At 38.3% G+C, this 12,246-nt stretch overlaps 1 protein-coding gene across 1 annotated transcript; it reads left to right on the top strand.

Annotated features, from left to right (window-relative positions):
• Positions 1–651: 651 nt before the first annotated feature.
• On the top strand, positions 652–11,063 carry Bet1 (Bet1 golgi vesicular membrane trafficking protein). Its single transcript, XM_059257342.1, has 4 exons — positions 652–858; positions 5,261–5,385; positions 9,196–9,252; positions 10,903–11,063. Exons 1-4 carry the CDS (start codon positions 840–842, stop codon positions 11,056–11,058), a joined length of 357 nt encoding a protein of 118 aa, XP_059113325.1. The 5' UTR covers positions 652–839; the 3' UTR covers positions 11,059–11,063.
• The last annotated feature ends 1,183 nt before the right edge of the window (positions 11,064–12,246 follow it).

Below are 12,246 nucleotides of genomic sequence, written 5' to 3'. Positions count from 1 at the left end.
AGTTTTCAAAACCATTATTTCTTTGTAATCTCATAATGATCCTTTGATATAAAATGAACCACTGCATTCCCACTCCTCCCAACAAGCTTTTAAACCCTTAAATTGACTCCTTGCTCCATGAAAACAAGAATTAGGTATCTGTGTGTAAGTTTTAAAGATCTAAGACCGAGTGTTTAAGAGCTAAATGTCACAGTTTTTTCCAGACTTGGAATAAAGGCATTAACGAGGAATGACAGACTTCACTACCAAGAGTCCTACTGCAAGGAGATGGGTTTACTGAACTATCAGGAACGAATCGATTAATCTTTCTTCCTTGATGAGAGACTCAGGCAGTAAGACGAGACTCTTCAACAAAGTTTTCCCTGACTTTTCTTCAGTTGATTTTGGGTGAATCAGGAAAGATGAATCAACTATCCTTCTGGCCGAGAAGGAGTAAATATCCTGGGTTAACTTTTGCCATAACTTAAGAAAGTACCATACTGGAGGATCAGGAAGAAGTAAACACCCAGACACCTCAGCCTGCAGCCCCAGCCGCCAGAGCAGCCACTTCCGGAAGCTCCGCCCCTCTCTAGACCAGGTTCCCACCACGCCCCCTCGCCAAGAGTCCAGACCTGACAGAGAACTACATTTCCCAGAATGCAATTAAACCTCATTGCAGGGCGCCTATAAGTGTCCGGGTGACGACATAAACCGGCGCGGTGTTTAGACTCCACTGATGTCGTGGCGCTCAGAGGCAAAAAGTTGGTGCTCTGAGGGGCCCTGGGACTGAAGTCGAGGTCCGGTGACCCTGGCCCTTTCCTACCCACTCCTCCTCGCCCGCCCTTCCCTCTCCTGGCAGGATGAGGCGTGCAGGCCTGGGTAAGAACAGGACTGAGGTTCGAAGTTTGGGGACCTTGGGACCTGTCGAGCAGGGAGGAGGGGCGTGGGAGGAAACTCTACCGGCCTTCTGTCAGTGACTGGGGTTGGAAAGCGAACTGTTGGGGTTCTTTGAAGGAGGTACCAAGTGGAAGCGCATCATTTGTCCCAGATCCGAGCAGTTTCCTTAAGTTTAATTTAGAGGAAAGTTTATATGATAGGTTGCACAGAGTGGTGAAGTATTTATTGGTAGTCTAGATTTTTCTTTAGGTGCTAGTTTGGGAAGTAGCCTTGTTTCCCAAGCCTTGCTCTAGTTCCCTTTCTTTACTCCTTCTGGATCTTACTTTTCTTAGAAGTGACATTTGGAGAGTGGCTGGTAAACTCTAAACCCTCTAGTAATGATATATTAGTTTCATTACAGCGAGTTACAAAGGTAAATGTATGCGTCATTATTGTTAAAGTGGCCGCTGTGAAAGGTCTGGGTCAAAGGAGATTTTCCTGGGACATTTCTGACTTAGACCTTGTCTCCCTGTTGAGGCAATAGATGGTGATAAGCTTTTGATGACTTAACACTTGTTCTTGCCTTTATGGACCAGGAGAAGTACTAACAAGATAATTAGAATAGCACTTTCTGTTTCTGAAGTTCTCTATTAATATGTTTTGTTTTTAAGAAGGAAGGGCAGAGTGCTTGAAAAAATGAATGGAACGTTGAAAAGGATGTTACCATTCTGTCATAAGTTGGAAAAATACAAAAAAAATTAAAAAAAGTTTTAGGTGTTTAAAGCCAGTGAATGAACAAACACTTTAAATCAGACACAGAAAAACAAATAAAGCCTCATTTGTAATCTAGAACTCCCTGCTAGGTATGAATTTTGATTGTATGAAAAAGAATGCAATAGTCATGACATTGCAGAGAGATGGTGGTATTTTTAATAAGGTTTGTTATAGGAATAGAAAGTGGGTAATTTAAAACCATAGAAAAATAATGGCAGTGAAAGGTGCCAGTAATACAGACTTACAGTTATCAGTAAGTTGCATGTGAAGCAATTTATAAATTTAGTTTTTTGAATGTTTGCAATCATTGGAAGAAAGTAGTCCATGTCAAATAACCTAAAGAACTAATTTCAAACAAGATTAGTCTTATATGCCTAAATTCTTTTCATCATTAATGACAACAAACTTTATTACAACATAAATTTTATGTGCGGGATCATTTGTGACCCAGCATGTGCTTCCCAAAGCTTCCAGTGTAACTGAGGAGCAGAAGACAGATTGTTTCTGACGCAGAAGACAAATTATGGTGCAAGATGCTAACTTTTCATCCCAACACCAGTTAGGTTCAATAAATAGTGAATGCCAAGGAGATTTAATACTAAATGAGTCATTGTGTACATTCTGGAGCCAGAGGAACTTGAAGGATGCTGTTGACATGAGGGGTTGGGAGAAGTGGGTTCTAGATGGGAAGATGACAAAGATTCAGGAAGAGGTACATAAATGATGTGTACAAGAGATCATGGTGACCAAGTCATCTTGAAGCTAAGACCCTGAGGCATTCTGAAGATCTTGTCTGTCCAAGGATTTTACATTTCCTCAGTAGGCCGCTGGCCCTTTGGGACGTTGTTTGTGCTGTATTGTTTGTATTACATTCAGAGCAGGGACTTGACAATAGGTTCTCAGCTCTGACTGTGTGTTGGAATTACTCAGAAGAATATTAAATTAGATTTTCAATTACATAAGAATCACTAGACTAGAGTCCCCTCCTAATTCCTCTTAAAGTGCCTGTGCAGTTAAGAAGAGGGTAACTATTAAGTACGCTTGTCACTTACATTGGTGTAAAGTTATGGCAACTTTTTTAAAGTACCAATGTGTGTTTACCTGAAATTTTAAATTCGAAATAATAGTGAATATGATAGCCATTCGTAGGTGAAGTCCGCCACACCACAAATGAGTTGTTAAATGAATTGGCCTGATTATTGGTAGAACATGCTTCAAGGAAGTAGTGTTTTTCAGAAATGACATAGACTGAAGATGACCTTCAGCACTTGTTTTTCTACAACTCTTCATAGTAGTAATTCTCACAGAAAAAAAAAATGGGGCTAAGCTTGGAATAGGAACTCTTGTGTTTTATATTAGTTTTGTTTGTTGTGTTTTTCTGCATCAGGGTAGAGGATGGTTTGAAGAAAGATTAATTTGGAACTACATTAACAATTTCTGAATGAAAAGTGAGAATTTTACTTAAAAGAACAAAGTTGAAGAACTCTAAAATTAAACTTATGATTGCCCAGAGAGTCAAAACAAAATAAATAAAATAACCATCAATTTTGAATGAAATTCTTGATGAAGTTATCCAGTGATTAACCTTAGACATTCCAAAATTACCTATTTGACGATATGTCATCCCCAGATCCTTAGTCACATAAAACAAGTTAAAGATCTTGGATCTTGTTAAAGTTTGCACAGAATATTGTAAGTGATGATTTTAGTTGGTGAGTAGGGAGAAATAATTATGCCCAGTTCAACACCTTTTAATCTGTTTGAAACCATGTATTGAGAACTTCAGAAATAGCATGCCTTGGAATATTCAACATTTTGTTGTTGTGGTTGTGGTGGCGGTGGCGGTGGTGGCTTTTGTGGTACAAGGAGAAATGTAGGTGTCTGATGCATAGAAAGTGCTCATTAGGCACAGGAGGATATAGGAGCACAAGACACTCTGCTTTTGACAAAGTTGCTTAACAGTAAATTAAAATGATATTCTTTAATCAGTTAATTTCTAAGTATTCACTTAAAGTACTGTGTCGGTGATGGTGGTGGTGGTGGTGGTTGTGGTGGTGGTGGTGTGTGTGTGTGTTTATGGAAATATAGAATGATTAATGAATACATTTGTTTTATACTCTTATAGTTCAATCTAGAGGTCAGTGTTGGTGTTATACAGTCAAAGCTGTAAGGATTCAAGAGTTTTGCTACTTCAATAAAATTAGATGTGTGCTGCGCTTTGAAAGAGTTTCTTATTTACACACTAACCGTCCTTCAGCTGGCAGACTTACGCTACCTGCTCTCAGCTGTTACTCTTACTGTTCTTACTACCGTTGCTACTCCATTTGTTGTCTGAGCCTGTGGTAGTCTATAGCTTTAAGGCTGTCCTTTTCTTCCTCCTTGGGTCCCTAAAGAAGCTGCTTCCAACCATGGACAAGACAACCTAGTCCCTTTAATACGTTCTGCACTCTTGTCAAAGCATGCGAAAGTTTGGAGGCTTTGTTCTTCTGCAGTCCCAATATCAAAACTTCCAGTGCTAGGTCCACCCAACAGTATAACTTCTCAGCGGCTGACTGAGACCAAGGAGCCCTTCTGTTGAGAGGTCTCCTATCTGGGAAGTCAGGCTAATCCAGTATACTGCCACCACCATGGTCAGTTTATTCTCCTAGAAATACTGAATTATTTTGGCCACTGTTCTTCATGATTTTCTTTAATTCTAAACATTCCTCTTCTTTACTGTGTATCCCACTTTCTTCCTTTACTAAGAAAATTATGATATCAGTTTATGAAAACTTGGTGAACTAATACCCTCAGTCCCAGCACATTTATGTATGTACTTGCTGCCTAATGCTCACTCTACCTCTTGTTTTCCTGGTGGGTGACTGTCTAGTAGACAGAGTAATGGGTACTGTACTTCCCAAACTATCTCCTAGAGTGCAAGGTCTGTAAAAATAGCAGAAAAATGGTAGCTTCTCAATTATTTGTTGAAAAATGAGTGAAATTCTTCAGAAATCTCCACTAATGGCCTCGACCCGCCATTGCATCCATCCCTTTGCTCAGCTTTCACTCATGGCCTCCACTTCCCTTCATTCCTTGGCTTTTCACCACTTGCTTCTTAGAAGAGAAGGTTGCTAGTGAAAAAACATCCTTCTGCCGTGAGAACCCCTTCCTGCACGTTATCTCCCTCCTTTCCTCTTCCAGTCAAGCTTCTCTGACGGGGAGATAGATGGTTCTATGTTTATGTCCTTTATTAAAACATGTATTTCTAGTGTGCAAGAAATGTCTTCCAAATATCCTTGTATAGCAGTGCCTGTTTTAGTGTCTGTTAAGCAATCAATAAGTGATCAATAAATGTGTATTGAAGAAAATGCATACTTTGCTTAAAAGAGGGTATAAAAAGAATTGTTGTACTCTCTGGTTCCGATTTTTAAAAATTGATTTGCATTGTGACTATTATATATATATATGGTCTGCAACACCCTCCAGGGATCTTTTTCAGTTGGTTTTAACTACTAAGCTTTGGGAAGTGGCTTCTGGTTTTGTAGCTCTACACATGTGCCTCTGATCCTTGTAGGTGAGGGAGCACCTCCTGGCAGCTATGGGAGCTATGGCTATGCCAATAGTGGATATAATGTGCCTCTGATCCTTGTAGGTGAGGGAGCACCTCCTGGCAGCTATGGGAGCTATGGCTATGCCAATAGTGGATATAATGCCTGTGAAGAAGAGAACGACAGGCTCACTGAAAGTCTGAGAAGCAAAGTGACTGCTATAAAATCTGTAAGTGCAAAACGAACACTGTCCACATTTTAACGTGTAGATTTGAACTTGCTGTCATCTTAGTGAGGAACTCATTTCAGAACTGTTGTGCAGTGAGGACAAAGTGCACCAGAAGTTCAGGCTATCCATTAAGTGAGTTAGTAGAAGTGGCAAGTGAAAAAATAGGGTATTTTTTCTTTTCTCAAACCTTAACTGTATTTGGGTTTGTGTACCTAGCAAAATCTAAAATGTACTGTACATTAACGCAGTAGTTCAAACAGAGCCAGTCATGCTTTGTATATAATTTTGGGTTATAGATAATGCTAACTTGTAATTTCTTCCAGTTTGTTATTATAGTAAAGAAAAAAATATTTAAAATAATCAGTCTAGACTTATAATCAAAGAAATGCCATATTTTGTTAGTAAACTATTAAATGTTTATGTGTGTATTTGACTTCTTCATATGAATACTTGTACATTGTAAAATCTAAGGAATACACAGAAGAAAACATTTAATTTCTATGAATAAAAGAGAAAACCAAGTATGCCAGAATAACAGAACTAGAGAATGTTAACAAGTAGGTTGAATATTATAAGGAAGAGAAGAGGAGAATGTCACTGTTGGAAGGTGGAGCTCCAGGAGTTCAATTGACGAGAGAGAGGAGGGATTATATGAGCAAGAGATATCGAGACCATGAATGGAAAAAGTACAGAGACAACTAGCCAAACTAATGGAAGCACATGAACTTTATAAACCAATAGCCGAGGAGCCCCCATGGTACTGGACCTCTGGATAAGTGAGACAGTTGTTTAGCTTGAACTGTTTAGGGGGGCCCCAGGCAGTGAGAACAGGACCTGTCCTTAGTGCATGAGCCGGCTTTTTGGAACCTAGGGCCTATGCTGAGACACTTTGCTCAGCCTTGGTGCAGGGAGGAGGGGACTGGACCTGCCTCAACTGAATGTACCAGGCTCTGCTGACTCCCCAGGGGAGACCTTGCCTTGGAGGAGGTGGGAATGGCAGGTGAGATTGGGGGGAAGGTTGGGGGGTGGGAGGAGGGAGGACAGGGGAATCCATGGTTGATATGTAAAATGAATAGAAAATCTCTTAATAAAAAAATAAAAATACCCCCCAAAAGAAATAAACAAAAATTTATTGTCCAATATTTCACTGGACAGAGTATCAGGAGAGCCACTGAAATAGCTCTTCCAGTCTTTGCTGCTAGTGGCTTAAATATAATACGCAAATCTTTCTCACTTCCATCTTTGAGCCTTATTTGAGTTGTGGGCTTTCTCGTGTTTCTCTCACATGGCCCTGATTTTTATGCATAGACCCCTGGGAGAATCTCTTAACTTATCTCAGCTACCCCTGGTCTACATGATGTTGTCACAGCCATTGGTGGAATTTTGTTAAAGCACATCCTGCCCTCTCAGAAGTCTTTGGATTCCCCTGTTACTTAATAGGTTAAGTTCATAGTCTGTAGACTGATGGTGCTATATGTTCTTCAGAGAATGGCCCAGCCTTTCAGAGCTTCTCTTCAACACATCCGAATGCATATGGATTTGCTGCCAGACCAATGAGAGTTCTCTTGTTCTTTGCATACTGCTGTTGCCCTATTGAATGTTTTAAAAATCAAACTGGGCCTTTAGCAATGTCATCATCTTCCTTCATACTTTGAAGTTGTCTTCTTCATGAAAAGGTCCCATTGCTGCATCTGCCTCTGCCCATGTTTTATCTCAGTACTACACCCAGTATTAACTCATTCCCTGTAAGCCTAAGATCATTTGTGACATGCATGCAGTATAATTCCTTCTTAGCAATACTGAGTAAGTTTTTGTTAAAGGAATTATATAAAGTTATTTTAAAAGTATGTGTCATTGATTTTCTATTGCAATAAACATACTGTACATTTGTGAAGCATTCAGTAGAAGCTCACGTTGTCAACATGTAATTGGTGTTTAATTTCAGTCATTGGAAAATTAAATTGTATTCAGCTTGTACTCAAAATAGAGTTTCGATATATGTATATTGTTTCCAAAGTCATATTAACTAACATGATTTAATCTATGGACCTAATAATGTATAATGTTAAGAAAGATAACGTTGGGAAGGACATAGAGTTGAATGTCTTAAACAAACAACCTTCTGGTGTTGATTATTGAGCTCCATGTTTGAAGATGGGAGATTTCCTTCTTTGGCGTGAATGTCATACTAAAGTAGTTGGTTGAGTCAGGCTACATGCTTTGTTATCTCTAACTGGATGAATTTGGAGAAAAAGATCATATCTGATCTCCATAATTTTAGTATAATCCCATATCTGTATTATCTATGGTTTTCTATGGTTTTCACACAGATTAAATTGAGAACATTTACAATTGTTCACAAAGACCTTCAGTAATTAATTGTATTTAAGTTCCTTAGAAGGAGTAGGCCAGTTCAGGCACCCTCTCCACTATTGCTAGTAGTCTAAGCTGGGGTCATCCTTGGGGATTCCTGCGAACTTCCCTAGCACCTGGTTTCTCCCTATCCCCATCATATATCCTTCTATCATGGTATTTCTTTCATTGCTCTCCCACTCTATCCCTGTTCCATCTGGACCATCCCGTTCCCTTATGTTCTCACCCTCCATCCCCTACCCTCTATTGCCCCACCCTACCCCCAGTTTACTCAGGAGGTCTCATCTGTTTCCCCTTCCTAGGGCATTCCATGCGTCCCTCTTTGGGTCCTCCTTGTTTCCTAGCTTCTGTGGAGCTGTGGGTTGTAGTCTGATTATCCTTTGCTTTACATCTAGTATCCTCTTATGAGTGAGTGCATACCATGTTTGTCTTTTTGAGTCTGGGTTACCTCACTCAGGATGATATTTTCTAGATCCATCTATTTGTTTGCAAACCTCATGATGTCATTGTTTTTCACTGCTGAGTAGTCTTCCATTGTGTATATGTACCATATTTTCTTAATCCATTCTTTGGTTGAGGGGCATCTAGGTTGTTTCCAGGTTCTGGCTATTACAAATAGGGAAACCTCTGGTGAATTTGTTGTGTAAGGTATGAGGTATAATTTTGCGTAGTAGCTGTAATTACCTTTATTGTTGTTCTACACACTCAAATTCTTTTTATATAATTTTAGGTTATAGATAACACTAACTTTATGGGTTTTTCCAATTTATTATTATATTAAATCCAAAGTCTTTAAAATAATGAATCTAGACTTATATTCAAATAAATGCCATATTTTGTTAGGAGAATACTAAATGTGTATGTCTGTATTTGAACTGGTCATGTGAGTACTTGTATTTGCTAAAATATAAGAAAGGAATATTCAGGTGGATATTTTTATATGACTGAAAAAACAAAAACATGGAATAAAGAATGCTAGAATAAGGGAGCCAGCAGGAGAATGTTAACACAGAGATTGAATAATAGGAAGAGAAGGGAGAATATGGTCATTGCTAGAAGGGGAAACTTGTTTTTGTTTGTTTGGGGTTTTTTGGTGGTGGTGGTTTTTTTTGTATTTTTGAGACTAGGTTTCTCTGTGTAGTTTTTGTGCCTATCCTGGATCTCACTCTGTAGACCAGGCTGGCCTCGAACTCACAGAGATCCGCCTACCTCTGCCTCCCAAGTGCTGGGATTAAAGGCATGCACCACCGCTGGAAGGGGAAATTTTTAAGTTTATTTTCCAATAATTTCACTGGACAAAGTGTCAGGAGAAAGTATATATTTCTAGAATATAGTTTCATCTGAGAAATTAAATATGCATAGTATTGCATTGTTGCTTTTACTTTATCAATCTAGAATACCTTCGTGTAAGTAGTAATGTATATGCTTTCTTCATAGCTTTCCATTGAAATAGGCCATGAAGTTAAAAATCAAAACAAACTGTTAGCTGAAATGGTAAGTCATTATGATTTTTACTAAGAAATTTTATCTAATGTTTTCAAATTTAGTCTATTGACCATTTATAAGGAATTACATTTTTTAAAACATTTTTATTAACAACTTTATAAAGATAAAATTTATCTATTCTCTAATACTTTTAAAAATAATGTTTTAATGCATTGTTCAAGAATTTCCTATGATATGTTTTGAGTCTATTCAGCTCTCCTGGCTCCTCCTCTTACTGCTCTCTGCACACCCCCCATCCTTTCTTTCTTTTTATCCAGTTAAAACAGACCCTGACATTGTAAGTCCTGATGGATTCCACTCCATTTTTAGCTAATTAGTTTATAATTTCTAGCGAATGTATTTTTACATTGTTCTAGTCAAGATGTAAATAAAAAGTGAAGATGGAAGCCAATGTATTTTAATCCTGGGAATAAAGCACTGTTAAAGACTGAAGGCTAATGGCTATTTTGAGTGGTCTTAGAAATCATAATGGGTAGACCACTAGTAAAAAAAATCAAAAAGCACTTTATCTCCAACCAACTAAATGCTTTTCACTTAACAGACGCCTACTCCTTCAGCTTTATTTCTTAAGGATTACTGCTGAACAAATCCCTCAGATTTGAGTAGACAAGGTCCCTTTGTTTCTAGTCTAAACAAGCTCGAGAGCACGTACCTTTTCTTCTCAGAGCAGCCTTCCAATCACTAATGCTACCTTTGGATACACAGCTTCTCTAGACCCTCCTTTGTTTCTCCACATGCATTCAAAACAACTGTCTAAAAGCAAATATGGCATTGAAAGCAGTGGTCTTTGAAAATGGATATTCCTGTTTCTTTCTTTTAATAAGCTCATTCAGAATCACATGGAGAGGAGCCCAGGCATGTATATTTTGTGAAAAGCATCCCAAGTGGTTCTGATGCAGTGACTCCTGTGAGGAAGCAAGGGTTTCAAGTGCATGAGCTATGTGGAGACTAAGCTATGCAGAGCCTCATTATGCTGGTGCCTTCTCATCTCAGGATATTGAGATTTGAATGCAAGTGCATTGTTTGTAACCTGGGCCTAGGCTGCTTATCTCTAAGGCTTCCCTGGCTCTATTTTAATTTGGCATTTTTCTTATATGGATTTAAATCCTCTCTACTTATTGCTCCATCAACATTTATATTCTCTTAACTTTTAGTAAATTTCTCTGTATTTCAGAGTCATCTGTCTAAACAAAAGGCTCTACCATTTTCTGTGCTAACCATATGAAATTTTAGCTGAAGTCCTCATATCTGAACACTGCCACATTTGACCTTGGGAAAATAGTGCCTCAACAGGAAGTGGACAAAGACATGCTGGATAGCACACAAATGACTTGCCTTTATTGTTAATGGCTTTTTATCCATATAATTGAAATAAGAAAGACCTAAATCGTTTGAGCTTTTTTAATTACGCTCAGGAACCGAAAGAAATGCTTATTGGATAATGAAAGAGCCACTAAGAAAACTGCTTTATTTTGCATGGAGTAATCAGGCTGATTTCCCAAGCTAATAAATAGATACTTGAATTGATTAAACATACAAATTATCTTTTAAAATACGTACTAATAACCATATGTAAATTGCTTGAATGAACATGTGTAGAATATTAGAATTTATTATGTTTTTCCTATTCTCTCATAGGATTCGCAATTTGATTCTACAACTGGATTTCTAGGTAAAACCATGGGAAGACTGAAGATTTTGTCCAGAGGAAGCCAAACAAAATTGCTATGCTATATGATGCTGTTTTCATTGTTTGTCTTTTTTGTCATTTATTGGATTATTAAACTGAGGTGATGCAAGTTAGTGTGGGCTTGGAATCTGTTTCAGTTAATGTCTTGGGGTACCACTTTGATAGCCCGCATCCCAACATTCCTGATGGCCTTTTTCATTGAGGATTACTGGCGCTTTCCTCTTTCAGAAATCATACTATACCATATAATGTTTTTTGACTACTGTTCCTTATTCACTCATTTGGACCCCTGTTTTCAGGGTATTGAGTTAGCCTGAAGTCAGTGTGGCTGTACCAATGTTTCTCCAGTCAGATTAAATCCCAATATCATACCCTGTTGTTATATAAGTGTAACTCTCTGAAGCAAGTGGGAGAGCAATCAAATGCGAGAGAACCTACATCAGCTTCTGTGGTGCTTTTTGGATGGTGGTAGAATGTTCCCTTTCTTTTGCTTGATGTCATCATTGGGATGATGCGCTTTCCCTCACTTGTTACCATCTAGGTACCAAGTTTCTTTTCCCTACAATTTTCTTAATACATTTGTTCATGTGAATTCTTTGTATAAGGACTTCCTTGAGTAAAGCTATTGACATATTTCTATGGGCGCCTACTACACGTGTGCATCAACATAGGTATTGTTTTATATTAATGATGAATTCCATTGATCTGCTTTAGAAAACTTTTCTGATGTCTAGCTGCTTTGGTGGGCCATTTGATGACCGTTTGTGTCAGAATAATGTGAAGCTCAGTGATTGCTAAACTCTGTGTAGAAATGAAGTGTTCAGGAAACTCAGTGGCCTTTGTTCTCCCATGTGCTCAACACAGGGACTGAGAATGCGCAGGTAGTGAGCCCCAAGTTCAGGTCATTGTTCTCCTCCAGTCTGTCTGCTTATAGAAATCACAATGCGAGGCGGATTAGTACAAGATAAGTACTATTCAAATATTGTAAAACATTCTGTATTGATCCTGCTGTAGAAATTTGCCTATTTCTAGGTTCACAAATAAACTTTTATGAAAATATATTTGTGGCTTCTCTAAATGTCTTATATTTGTGACACAGAATCTAAGAAATATCCCGAAAGTTCAGATTCTGAACAAAATGAGTCCAAATGAACATTTGTATTAAAGCAGAAGAGGTGAGACAAATTTTGACTGCAACTTCAACATCTTTTGATTCTTTCTCTTTTTATCATGAGTCTGTCCCTTTGGGCTGGAATGCATTTTCAATTCTTTTTGCTTATTTATAATTTCCT

This window comes from Peromyscus eremicus, chromosome 3, assembly GCF_949786415.1.
Source record: "Peromyscus eremicus chromosome 3, PerEre_H2_v1, whole genome shotgun sequence".
Taxonomy (NCBI): domain Eukaryota; kingdom Metazoa; phylum Chordata; class Mammalia; order Rodentia; family Cricetidae; genus Peromyscus; species Peromyscus eremicus.
Note: the sequence above shows the minus strand (reverse complement) of the source record. Positions and strands in the feature narration are given on the sequence as shown.

Excerpts from the sequence above, each read along its gene's own strand:
- Bet1 (XM_059257342.1), top strand. Across the intron at positions 5,386-9,195 it reads AAGTGACTGCTATAAAATCT|CTTTCCATTGAAATAGGCCA; the intron begins GTAAGTGCAAAA and ends CTTTCTTCATAG. Across the intron at positions 9,253-10,902 it reads ACAAACTGTTAGCTGAAATG|GATTCGCAATTTGATTCTAC; the intron begins GTAAGTCATTAT and ends ATTCTCTCATAG.